Source organism: Saccostrea echinata, unplaced genomic scaffold (genome assembly GCF_033153115.1).
Source record: "Saccostrea echinata isolate AGI-Se365-2 ecotype Australia unplaced genomic scaffold, CSIRO_AGI_Sech_v1 ptg000041l, whole genome shotgun sequence".
In the NCBI taxonomy this organism is placed as follows: Eukaryota; Metazoa; Mollusca; class Bivalvia; order Ostreida; family Ostreidae; genus Saccostrea; species Saccostrea echinata.
Genome location: NW_026889790.1, coordinates 2924621 through 2945070, shown reverse-complemented (window position 1 = coordinate 2945070; position 20450 = coordinate 2924621). Strand labels below are relative to the sequence as shown.

The window sequence follows — 20450 nt, the reverse complement described above, 5'->3', positions numbered from 1 at the left end:
AAGTGCTCGGGCTGGGATTGGCTGTTTTCACCAATGGCTTTTTTTAGCTCACCTGAGCTGAAAGCTCAAGTGAGCTTTTCTGATCACCCGTTGTCCGTCGTCCGTCCGTCTGTCCGTCCGTCTGTCTGTAAACTTTTCACATTTTCGACTTCTTCTCAAGAACCACTGGGCCAATTTTAACCAAACTTGGTACAAAGCATCATTGGGTAAAGGAGAGTTTAAATTGTTAAAATGAAGGGCCAAGTCCCCTTCAAAGGGGAGATAATCAAGAAAATACAAAAATTGGGTGGGATCATTAAAAAATCTTCTTCTCAAGAACCACTGGGCCAGAAAAGCTGAAACTTATGTGGAAGTATCCTGGGGTAGTGTAGATTCTAAATTGTTCAAATCATGACCCCCGGGGGTAGGGCGGGGCCACAATAGGGAATCCAAGTTTTACATTGAAATATGTAGTAGAAATCTTTAAAAATCTTCTTCAAAAGAACCACTGGGCCAGAAAAGCTGAAACTTATGTGGAAGTATCCTGGGGTAGTGTAGATTCTAAATTGTTCAAATCATGACCCCCGGGGGTAGGGCGGGGCCACAATAGGGAATCCAAGTTTTACATTGAAATATGTAGTAAAAATCTTTAAAAATCTTCTTCTCAAGAACCACTTGGCCAGAAAAGCTGAAACTTATGTGGAAGCATTCCGGGGTAGTGTAGATTCTAAATTGTTCAAATCATGACCCGCGGGGGTAGGGCGGGGCCACAATAGGGAATCCAAGTTTTACATTGAAATATGTAGTAAAAATCTTCAAAAATCTTCTTCTCAAGAACCACTGGGCCAGAAAAGCTGAAACTTATGTGGAAGCATCCTGGGGTAGTGTAGATTCCAAATTGTTCAAATCATGACCCACGGGAGTAGGGCTGGGCCACATTAGGTAATCCAAGTTTTACGTTGAAATATGCAGAAAAAGTCTAAAAATCTTCTTCTCAAGAACCACTGGGCCAGAAAAGCTGAAACTTATGTGGAAGCATCCCGGGGTAGTGTAGATTCTAATTGTTCAAAACATGACCCCTGGGGGTAGGCCGGGGCCACAATAAGTACTTATGGGGGGGGGGGGGGAGAAATCAGGTGAAAAACAGCAAGGCCAAGGTTACTCAGGTGAGCGTTGTGGCCCATGGGCCTCTTGTTTTTCTTCAAATGGCAGAAATTCAAAAGTGGTGCAAAATTGTTTTTTGCAATAAATGGTATGTAAAAATTTGTCTTTTGTTCTCCTTTGTCACTTAATAGGCCTGTTTGATTTTTAAGTACCTGTTATTTCTGTCAGCGTGGCATGCAACCAAAAATTCTGCATCACTTCAGTGCACACAGAACTCAGATAGATAAGGCATAGCTGCCCCCATTAACAAAATTCGATAATTTTGGAATGTTGTAAATTGACGTTTTACATAAACTGAATATGAAAATGAAAACTAAAAAAAGTGAACAAAAGTCTAAGAATTACTTGTATTTATTGCACACTATATTGGCACATCATCAAATGCAAAAAAAAAATCCAAAAATTGGCGTAGTACACAATACATGTATTTAAAAGGAACATGGTTTTCATTTGGCACAAATGCATGTTTTGACAGGGACGGAAAATAATGATAAAAATAATGAAAAGCTTTAAAATTATTCCCATCAACTTGCAACAATTACATAATTTCTAACTTTAGGCCCGTGTAGCACATTGTAGAACACATGATCTTTTGTGTAGCATCAGCTCCCGAATTTAAATAGCAACTTGGAAATTCTGGTATGCGTAAATATGTTACGATCTCCTGAGTTTAAATGTTACCACAGAATTAATGGTACAGGTGAATAACATGTACAGCCCACATGTTAAAACAGCACTATGCAAATTTCCATGGCATGGTTTTGTGCCTGTATTTCCACAAAGAGGTCACTCTCACCAGGGAGCCTGAACCTTAATGCATAGTCATCTTTTTCATATCTGCCTTATATGTTTTCTCCATTCATTTGTTGTGTGGCTGTAACGCAAAAATATGAACAGTTTCATGAAGATGGCATTTATTTATACAATGATTTAAATTTTCAAGAACGTGTCATAAGATGAAATTTATGATTCCTCCAAAAATTCTTTTTTGGCCTTCAAACTTAACTAGAACTGTCCAAAAGGGACAAATACCCCCCGCTGGGTTTTTCCGAGAAGGTACCAAATCACTAATGTTTTCTAGATGTGAGAGGTGCATGTTTACAATTTGCTTAAACATTTTACTCATATTTTTTTTAATGAATGAAACTAAGGTGCAGCCTAATAAAACATCAATACTAATAATTACAGTGTTTTTTTATTACATTGAAAAAATAGTTTGCAACTATCTGTCATCTTTGTGAGACATGACACTGCAAATTGATCGTTGAAAAAAAAAATATCATAATTACACAAAATTAAATTGATCTTAATACCTTTATATGAAACTCATTTTAAAAATAAAAGGCTGGTTCCAGTAACTGTAACTATGTATTTTGACAGACATATATTACAATTAAGAGACTTAGAAAACAGAGATCTTTATTTCTTTCTGCCCAATTCCCAGGAGATGTAGATAAGACCTGCTTGATCAGAGATGCCCTAACAGCTTCCCACACTGAACTCATTAATAAATCTTTAACTGGATGCATGTCCACTCATTACTCCCAAGGGACAAATGGATTTACATTATCTGCTGTGTAATGTAAAAACTGTTTTTAATACTTTGTGATTTTTTTTTTTTAGTTCTAATGAGTAATTTTAAGCTTTAGTTCACATTTTTTTACAGATGTTCTCTAGATTCCATGTCTCAAACCTTAGACATGAACCTGAAATGACTAAGTCAATAAAAATGAAAAAAAGAACACCTGTAAAATGCAGAAAAATTATCAAATAATGTTGAAAATACCAGGTGCACATCTTCATATGGTAAATAATAAGTGTACAAATTTTCATACAAATCCATGCAATGGTCTCTGGGAACAGATCCGGACAAAACCACATAATAAATATGAAAAAAACACCTGTAAAATGCAAAAAAAATATCCAATCATGATGAAAATACCAGGTGCACACCTTCATATGGCAAATAATAAGTGTACAAATTTTCAGACAAATCCTTGCAACAGTTTCCAAGAAATGGTCCGGACAAAATCTCGTCTACAGACCGACGGACAGACAGACGGACATGCCGATTCCAATATACCCCCCCTAAACTTCGTTTGCGGGGGGTATAACAAATGGCTAGATCTGTGAAAACATTGTCCATGATTGTCAAACTGACCACATATAAAATGATGCCACAGTTCTTACATGTAGGATGATGATATTAAAATAATAAATATATTTATGATACATACGTCTAGTGGCTAAAAGTGTGTTGCCATGACTACAAGACAGAGACACAACATTAAAGGGCTCCTCTCCTATGAAGGGGACTTTCCTTGGTTCTGTGGGGTCTTCCTCAGGACGTCCTAGCCGACCTCTTGACTGGTTCCCAAAGGAATATACCTCTCCCTCTATAGAAAAAATCAAAATGAAAAGGCTCAGCCTGACAAACACAGATTTATTTAACCTTGCAACTTTTGAAGTTTCCTATAATCATTGTAAAAGGAAATGAGCAGCATTTTAAGATGCATCATTCAATATAAACTTGTAATTAGTTTTTACACATCATTCCAGTACTAGTAATGAAAGAGCAACTCTCTCAACTCAAGTCCAGTCATCACCTGTGTTATACAGGGTTTTTACCAGTCCTTACCCTCTGCCACCACGACAGTGAAAGTGTCCCCGCAAGCTACCATGGCAACCTTCTGATTCGGTGCAATCTTGACTTCCTGTGGTTGTCTGCTGTTGCTAACCTGATTACCCAGCTGTCCAAACTGATTGTTACCAAACGTATAGCAGTTACCTTCCGCTTCAAAAAAGAGAGATTGCATTAAATCTTGATATAATACAAAGCATTAAAGGAAGATATTTACATGTACACTGTAAAAATGCACAACTTAGGAAAAAACCCATTTACAATTAATGCCTTGTTGTCAGGTCTTTTATAGACTTTTAGGAATACATAAGAGCAGAAAGGAGAGATTGGTAGTACCTTAATCAAAATAAAATAAACCAAAAATAGCAACCTGTTACTGCTGCTGTGTGGGAGGTTCCCATGGCAACACCTTTGATGAGGAGATTTCCGATTGGATGAGAAGCTGCCTGAACAAAGGTGTGTATTTCATCTACCAATTTCATGCATGTACCATCTGTAGCAATGATATCTAATACTAGCTTGTTGTACCTGAAATTGAGTCAATTAACTGTAAAGCAGCTTTTAAAAAAACTTTCATACAATGTACTAGAATCTGAAAACTACATGACTGATTCATAATTGATTAGTTTTAATAAAACATAATGTATACTCCTGATTCAATGAAATATTTTTATGAAATTTTCTTTATGAGTGTAAATAGCTACTTTTATTTGCTAGAGTGCTATGGATGACAATGAGTCATACCTGTTGCTGCCACAACAGAGAAGTTTGTTGTCCAGGGTGAGAATCATAGAGCAGTCCACACCACAGTGTACAGAAGAGGGACGGAGGGGCTCAGGGATAGAAACCAGGCGAGGGGAGGAGTAGGATTCCTGATCCCCAAGTCCTAGACGACCTACAAATAAAATACCACGGTACAAGTAAACAACAGTACTCTAATACTGGATGGGGAAGGAGCAGGATTCCTGATCCCCCAGTCTTAGACGACCTACAATACCAATACAGGAACAATATTCTGTTACTAGTCGGGGGAAGAGTAGGATTTCTGATCCCCCAGTCTTAGACGACCTACAATACCAATGCAGGAACAATATTCTGTTACTAGGCAGGGGAAGAGTAGGATTCCTGATCCCCCAGTCTTAGACGACCTACAATACCAATACAGGAACAATATTCTGTTACTAGGCAGGGGAAGAGTAGGATTCCTGATCCCCCAGTTTTAGACGACCTACAATACCAATACAGGAACAATATTCTGTTACTAGGCAGGGGAAGAGTAGGATTCCTGATCCCCCAGTCTTAGACGACCTACAATACCAATACAGGAACAATATTCTGTTACTAGGCAGGGGAAGAGTAGGATTCCTGATCCCCCAGTCTTAGACGACCTACAATACCAATACAGAAACAATATTCTGTTACTAGGCAGGGGAAGAGTAGGATTCCTGATCCCCCAGTCTTAGACGACCTACAATACCAATACAGGAACAATATTCTGTTACTAGGCAGGGGAAGAGTAGGATTCCTGATCCCCCAGTCTTAGACGACCTACAATACCAATACAGGAACAATATTCTGTTACTAGGCAGGGGAAGAGTAGGATTCCTGATCCCCCAGTCTTAGACGACCTACAATACCAATACAGGAACAATATTCTGTTACTAGGCAGGGGAAGAGTAGGATTCCTGATCCCCCAGTCTCAGACAACCTAGAATACAATTACAGTATAATACATGTAGAGTGAAACCTGTCTAATTTGACATCCACCGGGAGACAACATTTGTGTCGGAATAGGCATGGTTCAGATTGCACCGTGAAAAAACAAGGAAAACAGCAAAATGGGAACTTAAGTAAGAGTTGGAATTCACAGAGAAATGGATTGAACAGGTGTCAGATTAGACAGTTTTCACTGTACATAACAGTATTCTGCTACTGGGTGGGGAAGGAGTAGATTCCTGATCCTTATTTTTTTTTCTATATTATTTAATATTGAAGCTTGCAAAAAGGTAGTACACAGGTAAGCTTTTGTCATGACTGATTACCATTGTCTCCTCTTCCCCAGGAAAATACTTCATGTTCATTGGTCACCGCCAGAACATGCGAGGCACCACAGGACACCTGAACCACCTCATAACCCAGTAAATCTTCCACTATTTTAGCCTGAAATAATATATAAGAAGTATTTAAGTATGCCTATGTGCTTGATTAGATATATAAAGAGTGTTGACACAGAGGAATATGTATATAATCTTACCTGAGCCACATCATTATAGTTGCCATGCCCAAGACATCCATAAACCCCACTGCCAAATGTCATCAAAATCCCTCGATCTTAAAATCAAAGTAAACTTGAAATGAATGTCATACATGTATCTCTCACATTTTCTTAATCTTTGTAGTTCTTCACACTTTTCTCAAAAGATGTTAAACTGTTATTACCTACATACTACAGTACAATTCGTTTTTTATCATACCGGTTTTATATCATACTACTTTTTTTATCATAGATATCTGAAACACAAAACCATTTCTTAATAATTCATTATAAATTTTGTCTGTTATTATCATAGGTAAAAGTATACACTTCGCTTACTATAATAGAAAATGTCCGTCCGTAATATTTTTTTCACACCTTTTCACTCTTGGGACAATCAACAAAACAAAAGATAACACCTATCTACACCTGTGGTTCATACACTGTCGCTTGTCTATTCACAATGGCTTGATTTTCACTTTGAAATTTGCCGATAGTGAAAGACTGGGGAGATTAGTCACACTTCAGTGCACTTACCTGAGCGATTGACAGGGAGTCTGTTTATTTCATGAAGTACATGACAGGATAACACGAACTCTTTTTTTTCATAACTTATTTTCTTCTTATGTTATTCCTGAATTTTACGTTCGTAATAAATACGTTTTACCAAATGTGTTGAAACTAAATTTAGTGTCAATATTAACCCAAGCTTTCTTACGCTTGGTGCCTGGATCAATGTTCATAGTTAATTACATTTACAAAACTACCAGATTAATTAAGAAATAATTAAGTGAAATTAACTCTTTCACCAGTCTGCCCAAGCGGCTTTTAATGCATGTGCTCATCAGTGTATCAATTAATTTTAATTATACGGCGACATTAAGTGTAAATAGGTAATTTTTTTAATGTCTACTTTGGATGAATAAAAGAAACAATTTGAATGCATGCTTTGTTGCTGTGTTAATTTATTTAATATGTGACCAAAACAAAAAACAAAACAAAAAAGAAAAACGAAACGAAACATTGGTAATTTGAATTGACCATAAATTAAAAGTGAAAGTAGATCAAAATAAACAAGATGGATGCCAAGGGATCTAGAAGATTGAGTTTGAAGCGTATTAAGCTTTATTTAAGTGAATTTATTTATAATAAAAAGTTGAAACAGGAAGTAAGTATTGTGAAATGATATGTCAGTTAACTTGTATTTCAAATAAACCTAAAAAATCGAAATTATATGTAACGTAAGATGTATAATACATCTAATAATTTACACAAACATCGTATCGTCAGCCGTCCGACATGAATTTCAGCCGACTATGGTTATTATAAAAGTCGCTTATTATAAAGTTTTGGCCTGACAAATAAACTATGATAATAAGCGAATTGTACTGTATATACATTTATATTTGTACTGTACCTCAGTATTTTATTTAATCATCCATTAAATAGCAAATACATACATGTTTCTGCATCCAACATTCTACATTTCATTAAGTGTAATATAAATTACCTGTGAGACAAGCTGTGAAGAGACCACCACATGCAACATGTTGAATATTGACCCCTGATTGACCTTCCAAATACCTTGGCACATACGTAGGGGTGTGGCTCTCTGTGGCTCCAGGGATCAGAGTGTCTGTACCCACCGTGGAGGACTGGAAATACATGTACAAGTTTTCTTCTCTTACACAATAGTATGACCATTGGAAGTGTTTCTCATTGTGTGAATTCAATATACATGTACTTTATGTTTGTTTGTATACCTCCCACACAAAAAGTCGACCATTCTTGGTGACAGCAGCTTTCTGTGTACGCCCTGTTGAAACCTGGATGACCTGTGTATCACTGCTGGGGAGGGGGAGTTTTATTGGAGAAGAAACACCTATCCCCCAGAAAAACACAGAACTAAGTGCTGGGGGTTTTGCAGACAGAGCATCTGTAATGAAAAAAAAAATAGTATATACATGTACATCCAACTTTGACAAACAGGAGAACTTCTCCCTTGCCAAAAAAATATGACATGCAAGGTGTACATTTTAGTAAGTAAAAACACTGACATAAATTCAAGTCTTTGAAATCAGTATTAGCTTTCTTTCATGAAGATAAACTTTTTAATATCCACTCTACACCTGACCCCTCTTTCATAAATTATCTTATTTCAAAGAATCTGAGAATAAAAGAACAATTTTACAGCACTTCTTAAAAAAACATTTTCAGACCTCTTGGTGTCATGCTGCCCCGTGTTGGTATTCGACTTCTCGCAGCAGTGGTGGGAGGGATGGGGCGACTGACTCTGTAACAGAAAACAGAGTATAGAGCATGATGCATTTGTACCAGTAACAAAGTACATGTACAGAAGAATGTGTTTGTACCAGTAACAATTATTTTCACTGAACAAACTTCTAGGTTGCAGGTTATAGTATTATTTCATAGCTTCCTAAAAAATTACTGTTAATATATCGATCTGTCAATGACTATTAAAACTTGGTCTTGTAATTTTTTTACCCTTTTTAATGTTATGATTATTCTGAGTAAATACTGGTTTGATGGTGGGGGGAGGGGGCATAAATATAATCTCTATCAACCCAGTCAAAGTGACTTACTTGTGCATGGAACTCTCCCCAAGTCTGTGTGTAAGGTCATTAAAGCATTAATTACGATGGGCTGTGACTTACTTGGTACATGGAATTCTCCCCAAGTCTGTGTGTAAGGTCATTAAAGCATTAATTACGATGGGCTGCGCCATGATTTGATTAATGTTTGGTCTCTTATTGGGGTCCAGGTGAAGCATACCCAGAATCAAGGCCCTTAACTCCTCACTATAATTTGCAGAGATTGGAGAAAATGTTCCTCGCATAATTTTCAGGATAAGAGCTGGCAAGTTCTGTAATATAGATACACATGTATAAGTATACATGATTCAATAAAATTATTCAACATAAAAAAATTTCTTGTTTTTAAGTCTAAAAAGCTTAATTTCTTGATTAATTCTTTGTGACAATCATTATAACGTAATAATTATATAGCTGAAAATCTCAAGTATTTATATAAAGGAGAAGTAATTCACTTGTTATTCATTGTCTCTCCTTACATCTGCTAAACTTGATCTTCCTAAATCTCCCCTTGATAGTGATTTATAACTTCCTACTGTAACTTACTGCAGCCTCAAATGCTCTTTTTAGACTGGCCAGTTCATACAGTACACACCCCAGGGCCCATATATCGCTCTTCTGGTTATAACTTCAGTAGTCAAGGTAAGTACTTGTTTTAAAATAAGAAATCTTTCAATACTCAGGGCTTTATCATATGTATACATATTGATTTCACAAAATATATTCAGTAAGGATACGGTTTTCCCTCACACAGCTCCGGAGAGATGTAACAAGGTGTTCCAACAACCTACAAGGAACAAAATGGGAATAACAGCCAAAAGACAGAGGAGATTCAAAGTCAAGCAAGTCTATACAGAATTCAGAGAAATTACACTGTCTATAAAAACTCCAATCAAAATTAAATTACTTTATTGATTATTGCTCTTTACTTTACTGCAATTCTACAAACAAAAAAAAGAACACCTGAAATGCCTATGCCCTAAGAGTTTGATGATAGTATCTGGTGGTATAAAATTAAAAATGCCTTAGTTACTTTTCACCATTTTTCTTCAATATTTGATTTTTATATTTCTCAGTACATTATACCATCACCATCACTGTTTTTATTCAGTTCTAACTTAATACTTACAGTATAAGCTTTACTTTTGCTGCTGAGAACTTTTGAAATTCCAAAATCCCCTATCTTGACCACCTCCCTCTTTTTGTCCAGTAGAATATTCTGAGTCTTTAAGTCTCGATGCAAAATTTGTTTTGAATGAACATGCTGAATGGAAAGAAGCATTTGGGCAAAAAACTTCAGGATCTCCTAAAAAAAAATGAAAAAAATATTTTTAGATAAACCATTTTAACAGAGTAAATAAAATAAATTTTTTACCTGCAACTATTACTTATAACATTTAGAAATACTCAAAAACCCATACTTAAGATTTAAGAGAGAAGACAGGTTTACATTTTACCTCTTCTTCCAATAAAATGCCATTTCTAGATTGCAGATAATCCATCACAGTTCCTCCTGTAAATAAGAAAATGATTTTATATGAATATTGATTAGAAACATCAAGTTCTCTCCAAAAACAAAATTCTAAAAAAGTAGTATGAGAAACCACAAAGCAATGTGTAAAAACCTTGTGCATATTCCATGACAATCATTAGAGCCTTGTCCTCCAGAAAGTTCTCATAGTACTGGATAATGTTTGGGTGAGACAACATTGACAAGACCTTGACCTCATTCAAGGCTGCCTGCCGTTCCTCCTTCGTCATTTGTTCCACTGGTATCTGTTTGATAATGACCATTTTCTTATCAGCCAATCTCTGACACAGATGCACTGTCCTGGAAAGCATATTTCACTATTTTCAGCATTGTTAGTTGTAAGATAAACTACATCATATTTTTTTCTGTTACAGTAATTGTGTATCTTGAATCATTATTTATATGCATGGTGTGTTTTTGAAATATGTATCCAAACAGAGGAAGTAAACTTAAAATTTATATAAATATATGCATGTCAATCATACAAATGATTGACTTTTTTAAGCTGTATATGGCATATCTGAGCTAAAAAAATAAATATATTAGACTGAGTGTAGATGAACATGATATTTGTTAATTATGGGGTACTGCTAAACGGAGAACCCTAGAGATTAAAATTAAAATGTTCATCGATTTGGAACTTGAATAACCCCATGTTTCTATAGTTAAATTGACTTTAAACTGTGTCTGATATTTAAATGCGGGATCGGTAAATAAAGCGGCTATTGTTTAAATTTCTAATATCTATGAAACGCAATTGATTAAATTGTGTAATTTACAGGAAAGTCCTATCTTTATATGAAGTAATAAAACAAATAGAAAGATCTTTTTAATTCTTATCGAAAATACGCCATACGCGACTTTAAATTTTTACTTTGGTTTGTTTGAATTAATACATGTATATCAGGCTAGTTTAAAATATGAAGTTTCTCACTGATGAAAATAAAGAAGTTGTCGAAGTCGGAATTTATCATTATGAGGGACAATGTATTTCATTACCATTATTATTTCGAATTTCCTTTAATCACACTTGACAAAATTAGGTCTGTTTAAAAACCCAGTGAAAAATGAATATTCAGAATGTTCGTACTTTTTTCTTGGACGCCATCAAAAACAAATACAAAATTTCAAAGTTACAAATAATAACATTTTTTACCCATAGGCTCCTCTGCCGACAACGCGAATCTTTTCATACTTTTCCATTTTGTTTATGACAATTCGATGTTGATAAGACGTTTGTTAAAATTCCTCATTTGAAGCGTTTTATTGACTTTGGCTGTATTCGAAATTCCTCTAGATTTTACCATTCTCTATCTACATACTCAATGGCATCCTCGCTGGTTTCAAGGAGATTGTACAGAAAATGTTTTCAACAGGGCCGATGCGTCGTAAGTACATTTAACATGCATCAATAGTCTCTTGGCATATGTGGATCAGTTTACAAGAATTTATATTATAACTTACAAAAGCTGAATCAACAATAGATTACTCTGTGTGAAATGGAAATTGGGCCTAGATCTACAGCAAAACTTTACATGTATTACTATAACTATATAACTGTTATAAGTTTTCCATCACTAGTATAATTGTAGTTTGTAAAAGAACCTACCTTGAATATGACATGAATTTATTTTAAGTGACATTTCGCATGAAAATGTTATAAATCAGTTATAATGCAGTGCATTGCAATGTTTAATTTTCTGACAGATTCAAGGGAGACAATTTAGAACTCCCATCAACAGTAAATGGGCGCAGCCAAACTTAGAGAGGATCACTCTGAACCATAGACTATTTCACTCCAGTTCAGGTATGAAGTGGTCAGTTTGATATGAAAATTTAATGGATGTTACATTTCCATGTTAAATATCCTGCTTGTTATTGTTTTAATATATGATAATGAAAAAGTGAAGATAAAAGTTAAGTTGTATGTAATCACTGCATTGTATAACAAGCCCTTTGATAAATCCTTTTTATATGGTGTACTGATAATGCCACACACTCGCTCTGTTTCTAACCTTATGGAGCAAGATTGTAAGGGTGACAAAGAGGGAGAAAGTGAGGTTGAAAACACAAAGGAGTGAGCATAAACTTGAATGGAACAGAAAAAAAATAAACTTCCTCCCTTGTCCTTAAATACATTTTGCTCAATCACCCATGCATTTATGCTCATTGCTTTGTTTCCCTGGTTCCCTTGCATTTTCACTCCTGTGCTTTATTATTTCTTGCTTTCTCACAGTGGCATTCTTCCTCCTTCACTTTTTTACATTTTCTTTTACTTGTTCATATTCTCACATCTTTACTTTATCACTGTCCCTCCCTTCACAGCATTCTTCATCCATTCTTTCTCATGTTGTCACCCTTGCATTATTGCTCCTTCCCTTTCTCCCTTCATAATCACACACTTGATGTGTTGTCCTGTAATTTGATTCCCATAAAGGCTTAAATGCAAGGGAGCAGGTGGTCCTATTCGTTCAGCACACTTTTAACAATTTATTTGGTTTAAACCATAATTTTAATTTCTGTGATAAGTAGAAAATTTTACTCAGCAGTGTTACATTACAGTGACTTATGGAGACATTGAACAATTCAAACTGTCCGACATTGGGGAGGGAATTCGAGAGGTCCACATCAAGGAATGGTCAGTATGAACACTAATATGTATCCTAAACATATCATATATCCTTAGTGTAAATACAAGGTTACATTTATTTTCCTTTAAGAAACACCCTGACTCTTTTGTGCATTAACTTTATATCTCAATAAACCTGAAATAAACCAGCAATTTTCCTCGGATGCCAGTGTAAAATTGCATGGAAATTTTATTGATATACTTTTGGACTTACTTTGACTAGAAATTGTTTTTTAAAATTTGTCCTACTGCTAATTGAATACAAAATTTATCAACTGAAATGTATAAATGATTGATACTATAATTATTACTATTTAAATGCTGTAATTATAAATAGGTTTGTGACAGTGGGAGACCATGTGAATCAGTTTGACAGTATATGTGAAGTCCAGAGTGATAAGGCCTCAGTGACAATCACTAGTCGATATGACGGCTACATCAGACGGCTATATTATGATGTGGATGATGTTGCCCTCGTTGGACAGCCTCTAGTGGACATTGAACTTGATGATGGATCTTCTTGTTAGTAATCAGCAAACTGAATTACATCTCCCACTCAGAATATCCGTATATAATCATTATTTACATTTTTAGGGGATAAATTTTTCTGCAGGTTTGATACCTTTTATTTTGTAACAGGTTTCTGCAACACATGTACATAAACTGGCATATATATATTTATATACAAAGAGTCATACAGTGCTGGAAATAAGGAGACATTGTGTGCATGTATCTCCATTATGAAATCAGAATCATACTTAATATTATGCTTGTAATATATGTTAAGTTCATCTGAATATAAACATAGATCTATATTCATTGAAGGATTTAAACTACTGCTCTGAGTGACATTGATAAATAATTTATTTTGTAGCCAGTTCAAGTTCTGAATCTGTCGATAGTGGGAACGCCTCCTCAGACGAAGAGTTTTTGGGTCACAAGGTCAAAGGTAAAAGTGCTCTGGCCACACCTGCTGTCAGGAGGCTTGCTATGGAAAACAAGGTAGATAACTGCTAAAGACAGGTAACTCTACATTGTAGGTATGTAAAACACAAGTAGAGAGAGGCAGTCATAAATTTCAGGTTTGAAAGTTTTTTTAAGTTATATCAATTTGTTTGATTATACTGTTAGAAGATTTCAGTTTCAAAATCTGTATTTCCATGAAGGTACTTAATTCAATGTAAAAATTTTGTTAAGCTGTGACTTTTTAGCTCACCTGAGCCAAAGGCTCAAGTGAGCTTTTGTGATTAAAATTTGTCCGTTGTCTGTCATCATTGTCGTTGTTGTTGTAAATTTTTCACATTTTCATCTTCTTCTCAAGAACCACTGGGCCAATTTCAACCAAACTTGCCATAAAGTATCCTTAGGTGAAGGATTCAGGTTTGTTCAAATGAAGGGCCACGCCCTCTTTCAAGGGGAGATAATTAGGAATTACTGAAAAAATAATGGAATCATTTAAAAATCTTCTTCTCAAGAACCATAGGGCCAGGAAAGATGAAACTCATGTGGAAGCATGCTCAGGTAGTGTAGATTCAAGTTTGTTCAAATCATGACCCCCAGGGGTAGGGCAGGGCCACAATGGAGGATCAAAGCTTTACATGGAAATATATAGGAAAAATCTTTAAAAATCTTCTTCTCCAGAACAGCAAAGCCATGATGAGTCAAATTCATGTGGAAGCATCCTCAGGTAGTGTAGATTTAAGTTTGTTCAAACCATGACCCCCGGGGGTAGGGCGGGGCCGCAATGGGGGATCAAAGTTTTACATAGAAATATATAGGAAAAATCTTTAAAAATCTTCTTCTCAAGAACAGCAAAGCCATGATGAGTCATATTTATATGGAAGCATCTTCGGGTAGTGTAGATTCAAGTTTGTTCAAATCATGACCCCCGGGGGTAGGGCGGGGCCACAATGGAGGATCAAAGTTTTACATAGAAATATATAGGAAAAATCTTTAAAAATCTTCTTCTCCAGAACAGCAAAGCCATGATGAGTCAAATTCATGTGGAAGCATCCTCAGGTAGTGTAGATTCAAGTTTTTTCAAACCATAACCCCCGGGGGTAGGGCGGGGCCGATATGGAGGATCAAAGTTTTACATAGAAATATATAGGAAAAATCTTTAAAAATCTTCTTCTGAAGAACAGCAAAGCCATGATGAGTCATATTTATAGGGAAGCATCCTCAGGTAGTGTAGATTCAAGTTTGTTCAAACCATGACCCCCGGGGGTAGGGCGGGCCACAATGGAGGATCAAAGTTTTACATAGAAATATATAGGAAAAATCTTTAAAAATCTTCCTCAAGAACAGCAAAGCCATGATGAGTCATATTTATAGGGAAACATCCTCAGGTAGTGTAGATTCAAGTTTGTTCAAACCATGACCCCCGGGGGTAGGGCGGGGCCACAATGGAGGATCAAAGTTTTACATAGAAATATAAAGGAAAATATCTACTTCTGAAGAACTGCAAACCATTATTAGTCATTTTGATATGGAAGCATCCTCAGGTAGTGTAGATTCTATTTTGTTCAAATGATGACCCGCAGGGGTAGGGCGGGGCCCAATGGGGGATGGAAAGTTTTACATAAGAACATATAGAAGAAATATTTCTTCTCAAGAACAGAAAAGCTATGTTTAGTCATATTGATATGGAAGCATCCTCAGGTAGTGTAGATTCAAGTTTGTTCAAATGATGACCCCTGGGATAGGGAGGAGCCACAATGGGGGATCAAATTTTTACAAAGGAATATATCTCAAGTACAACAAAGCCCCCCCCCCCCCTGGTCTTTTCAATACTGAACTGATTTGTGCTTTTGCCTAGCCAATGTGCTCAGGTGAGCGATGTGGCCCATGGGCCTCTTGTTTATTGTGTGACAGGTTGACTTGAGAGATGTACCAGGAACAGGTAAAGATGGCCGAGTCTTGAAGGAAGATATCTTAGCCTTCATTCAGAATAAACACGCTGCAAAGGCTCCAAAAATGAGTAAGCCATTTCTCACCTTTGTATTTCTGTATCAATACATTTGCGAACTTGGTTTCTTCATAAACCTATTATTACTTTTAAGTTTAATGTAATAATAAAAATTTTGACATGAACTCTGGACCAAAATTCAAAATGAACAAAAATTTAAGTTAAATGTTTTTGTGGCTTGTACTAATTGAAAAATTAATATCATTCAAGTAAATTATCTAAATACTTGAAGAGAAAAGTAAAAGGATAAAAAAGTTTTGACAAAAAAACATTACATACGTGTATAATTATATGTACCTCAACTTTTTAAAAATCTTGACAATTTAAATTTAGCTGCTCCTCAAGCACCAGCCCCAGTCCAGAAAGCCCCTCCCCAGAAATTGTCCCCTCTACCTACACCAGTCAAGAGGGAGACAATTGCTGTAGGGAAAGATTACACTGAAGTCATCAAAGGAATCCGTAAAGCCATGGTGAAGACGATGACTCAGGCAGCGCACATTCCTACATTTGGGTATAATGATGAGGTGGATATGTCCAAACTAGTCGAGCTCCGCAGCGACATTAAGAGTGTGATGGAGAAATCCGAGGTCCGCTTCTCTTACATGCCAGTTATCATCAAGGTATGATGGGGAAGCCTTGGTTTTTAACATTATGAGCAGTATTTAATTGAAAATGATGTAGACTAATTATCACACAGACTTTGATTGATTTTATTTATAAATTTATAAGATATAATTAATAGGTTTAACTGAATTTGACCAAATATATTTATGAACTTTATTTGTTTGTAGGCTGTATCATTAGCTTTATCAGAATATCCAATCCTAAACTCGAGTGTGGACGAAAATTGTGAAAACATTACATACAAGGTAAAACTTCCAATGTATAGCAGCTTCCCAACAGAAAATTAAAACAATAAATATAAAATTATATTTATTCAGTATTTGAAAAAGAATCTGCATATACATGAACATATTTCTTACTGAATCTTAATCAGAATATTTGAATCCTGTAGGCAGCACATAATATTGGCATTGCCATGGATACGCCAGAGGGCTTGGTGGTCCCCAGTGTAAAGAACGTCCAGTCTCTGAGTATTTTTGACATAGCTGTGGAACTGAATCGTCTCCAAGCACTAGGAATGGCAGGAAAACTGACCAATGCTGAGTTAACTGGGGGGACTTTCTCTCTGTCTAATATTGGAGTGGTGAGTGAAACAAAAGGTCATGTCAGAGTTCAGAGGTCACACCTATACACTTGTCTGTTGTTAAAATATTTTTTATGTATGTTCATGTAAATTCTTAAAATTTCAATATCCTCTGATTATATCCAGCTCTGTGGGTTTCGAGTGCAAGATTGAAGTAACAGAAAATTTAAATGCAATCTTTATAAGCCTTTCAAAGTACACGTACTGTACATTAACTGTTTAAACAAAGAAAACCAATAAATGATTTTGATGACAGTCGTTGTTTCTCATGATCAAAAAGGATAGGAAAAATAATGTTTTACCATTCCTCTGTGTTACTGGAGACTGTTTCTCCAAGTGGTTATAATATATGTGCTCTAGGAAAGACTGCAGAAAATCTTTGGATTTTTAAGCTTTTAGTGTTTAATCTTCTATTTTATAGATAGGAGGAACTTATGCCAGGCCTGTGATATTACCACCAGAGGTGGCTATAGGTGCATTAGGAAAACTACAAGTAAGTTTTATCCTTATAAACCAGTTATCAAGCTTAAAATGTACATGCTTTTGGCGGGAATTCAAAATTTTTGTATTCAAAACTGCTGTGAAATGCTTTATGGTTTATGTTTGGTATACTTGTACATTAATATTGAATATGTTAAAGGAAACAAGTGTTCCAGTATGGTGGTAATCAGGTATTTCATGCAACCCCAGAACTAAAGAATTGTTAAGGAAATTCATGTAAATCCTAACCATTTTAGAATATTCATCAAATCCTAAAAATATTTGAAATTAAATTTATCTTCAAAACAGAGTTAGTAATTTTAGACATTCTAATGAAGGTAGTCTTTCTAAGCCATATCTTAGAGGTCAACAGTCTAATTTCTGACTGAGATGAATATAACTTTCTCCCATGACAAAATGTTAAAATGTTATAAGAGAAAATTGAATTGTAAATTCTCACATTTGTTAGAACAAGTCTAATTTACTACAATAAAACATGTTTATAATGAATTGAGGCATACAATGAAGTGATTTTCATTCTCTGTGACTTTAAAATATATTGTAAACTAAACAGATACAGTATCACAATTTACGCAAATCCATGTATTTTCTAAACTCAGCATTTCTTTACAAACTCTTCATTTAATGATTAGTAACCATAAAATAACTGAACCAATCAGTAAGAAAAAAATCAATTATAAATTGTAAACCACAAGTAATGATTATGGTGATTCTTATTGTTTGGTACAATATGTAATGGAGTTATCCACTTCTGGCAATTAGGGAATTACGGGAAAACCTGCTTGTTTTCTATTATCCTGATATTTAAATCTCTTTCCAGACATTACCTCGCTTTGATGACAAGGGTAACATTATCAAAAAACAGATCATGTGTGCCAGCTGGTCAGCAGATCACCGCATCATAGAGGGCGCTACAATGGCTCGCTTCTCCAATCTGTGGAAGTCGTACCTAGAGAACCCGAGTCTGATGCTTCTCTATCTGCGATGATGTTTGTGTTTATTGTCTCTCTCTTCATTTGCTCAGCATATTGTGAAGCCATATCAATGACGTAATAAACCGTACTCCAGTAAATCAGACACAGATCTGACATTTCTGAGGACATTTTCAAAGAAATTATCAACTGAAAATTCAGTATTGAAATTCTGTAGAAGATGAGACTTTCATGTACTCTTTTATGATGTTTGTTCTACAAAAAAGACACGATTTGTGCCAGCATGTAGTAATTTATGTTGGTTTTCCATCGTTACATCAAAATCTGTGTACTCTTTTTACATGTGTATCACAACGCAGGTAGTATGTGTACTGTACATGTAAATTATTTACTCGTGTGAAGACGGGCAAGGTCAGGGTTGAATCTCATTCAGTCAGTTGTGTGGATTGCTTTGATGTAAATAAAATCAGGTATAGAGTGAGGTTTCGTTTTACTTATGTTGAACTTAGTGTTCATGTGAAAGTAATCCCAAATTCACATGGGGATTCCAATAATGGCATGAAATTTAATAACTGGAAACAACAGTCTGAGATGAAAATTATGCTTGCACTAAGTTATTTGACTCTTAGGATGGGTTCAGTTAAAGAATAATTTTTTGGTCCATTTGGCCAATAATAGATCATGCAAATTCAAAGTTGGATATTGGATTACTTGTCACTATTTGGCTTTCCATTGAGCTTCTGAAAAAGCATATCATGACTCCTGGGGGTAGGGTGGGGCCACAATGGGGGATCAAAGTTTACATAGGAAGATATAGAAAAAAAATCTTGAAAAGTCTTCTTCTCGAGAACAACAAAGCCACAATTAGTCATATTGATATGGAATCATCCTTGGGTAGTGTAGATTCAAGTTTGTTCAAGGCATCCTCCAGTAGTAGGGTGGGGCCATAATGGGGGATCAAAGTTTTACAAAAGAACATATGTATACATGTTTAGGAAATATCTTTAAAAATCTTATTCTCAAGAACAACAAAGCTATGATTAGTCATATTGATATGAAAGCATCCTCAGGTAGTGTAGATTCAAGTTTGTTCAAATCATGCCCCCCCCCCCCCCCGGTTGGGTAGGGTGGCAGACATCTTAATAATTCTGTTTTCAAGAACAGCAAAACCATGCATGATTAGTTATATGAATATAAAAGCATCCTCAGAAAGTTCTGATTCAATTTCATTCAAAACATGGCACCTGGGGGTAGGGTATGCCTAGAACAAGCAATCAAAGCTTTACATATGAATATATAGGAGAAGAAATCTGCTGACAAAGAACAACAGGGCAATATTGACTCCGGTGAGCATTGTGGCCCATGGGCCTCTTGTTTTAATGCTTCCTGACAAATTAGATTCAAGTTTGTTCAAATCATGCCCTTGGGGGGGGGGGGGGGTATGAGGGCTACAATAGGGTATCAAATATATTGAAAAAAAATCTCAAGGCCAAGGTTATGATAAGTTATTATCCCAATGTAGATCATATTTGCTTGCCTCCTGTGGTTAGGATGGGGCAACAATATGGAACCAAAAGTTCTGCTTAGGAATATTGAGGGGGGACTTCTTCAAATATATTTCATGAGAGCAGGGCTATGATTAGTCATATTAAGAGCTTTCATGGGTAATGCAGATTCAGAATTATTCGAATCTTGGCCACTTGGGTTTGGGTGGGGCCACAGTAAGAGATCGAAGTTTAAATACAAGGGAATATAAATAGGACCAAAAAAAATTGAAAAAATTTCTTATCAAGAGCAGTAAGGCAATGTTTATTTGTATATATTTACATTTCCAAGTCTTTTTCCTTAAGATTCTTTGCTAATAAGAAGATTGTTCATTTTCTCATGAACTACCATGAGATGAGCAAGAGTATCTCCATTGTTACGTCATAATACCGTACTTGACGTCAAAACTATAGTGCAAACTGTTTTTTCTTAAGAAATGACAGTTGAATGGCGTAATTTGTGGAAATTCATCAGAAAAATAATGTAA

General features: G+C 35.6%; 2 protein-coding genes across 2 annotated transcripts; one reads left to right on the top strand and one right to left on the bottom strand.

The window, feature by feature from the left end:
- Positions 1 to 1478: 1478 nt before the first annotated feature.
- On the bottom strand, positions 1479 to 11448 carry LOC133200933 (serine/threonine-protein kinase Nek8-like). The gene is made up of 17 exons (XM_061336747.1): positions 11338 to 11448; positions 10276 to 10481; positions 10108 to 10163; positions 9780 to 9956; positions 9388 to 9437; positions 9197 to 9278; positions 8714 to 8922; positions 8258 to 8331; positions 7802 to 7974; positions 7549 to 7693; positions 6039 to 6115; positions 5827 to 5944; positions 4529 to 4679; positions 4155 to 4312; positions 3782 to 3937; positions 3381 to 3539; positions 1479 to 2017 (listed from the first exon to the last, which is right to left on the bottom strand). The coding sequence occupies exons 1-17, from the start codon at positions 11382 to 11384 to the stop codon at positions 1986 to 1988; spliced, it is 2070 nt and encodes a 689-aa protein (XP_061192731.1). The 5' UTR covers positions 11385 to 11448; the 3' UTR covers positions 1479 to 1985.
- Positions 11449 to 11504: 56 nt separating this feature from the next.
- Positions 11505 to 18900, top strand: LOC133200763 (lipoamide acyltransferase component of branched-chain alpha-keto acid dehydrogenase complex, mitochondrial-like). Its single transcript, XM_061336549.1, has 11 exons — positions 11505 to 11569; positions 11889 to 11988; positions 12744 to 12819; positions 13148 to 13332; positions 13685 to 13812; positions 15685 to 15790; positions 16112 to 16398; positions 16570 to 16647; positions 16794 to 16985; positions 17407 to 17478; positions 18307 to 18900. Exons 1-11 carry the CDS (start codon positions 11507 to 11509, stop codon positions 18472 to 18474), a joined length of 1455 nt encoding a protein of 484 aa, XP_061192533.1. The 5' UTR covers positions 11505 to 11506; the 3' UTR covers positions 18475 to 18900.
- The last annotated feature ends 1550 nt before the right edge of the window (positions 18901 to 20450 follow it).

Coding starts and splice junctions, on each gene's coding strand:
- LOC133200933 (XM_061336747.1), bottom strand. CDS start 11,384: ATGGAAAAGTATGAAAAGATTCGCGTTGTCGGCAGAGGAGCCTATGG. Junction 7,975..8,257: donor GGGCAGCATGACACCAAGAG/GTCTGAAAATGT, acceptor TTTTCATTACAG/ATGCTCTGTCTGCAAAACCC. Junction 7,694..7,801: donor GTCGACTTTTTGTGTGGGAG/GTATACAAACAA, acceptor ATGTATTTCCAG/TCCTCCACGGTGGGTACAGA.
- LOC133200763 (XM_061336549.1), top strand. CDS start 11,507: ATGGCATCCTCGCTGGTTTCAAGGAGATTGTACAGAAAATGTTTTCAA. Junction 11,570..11,888: donor TTCAACAGGGCCGATGCGTC/GTAAGTACATTT, acceptor ATTTTCTGACAG/ATTCAAGGGAGACAATTTAG. Junction 13,333..13,684: donor ACTTGATGATGGATCTTCTT/GTTAGTAATCAG, acceptor TTTATTTTGTAG/CCAGTTCAAGTTCTGAATCT.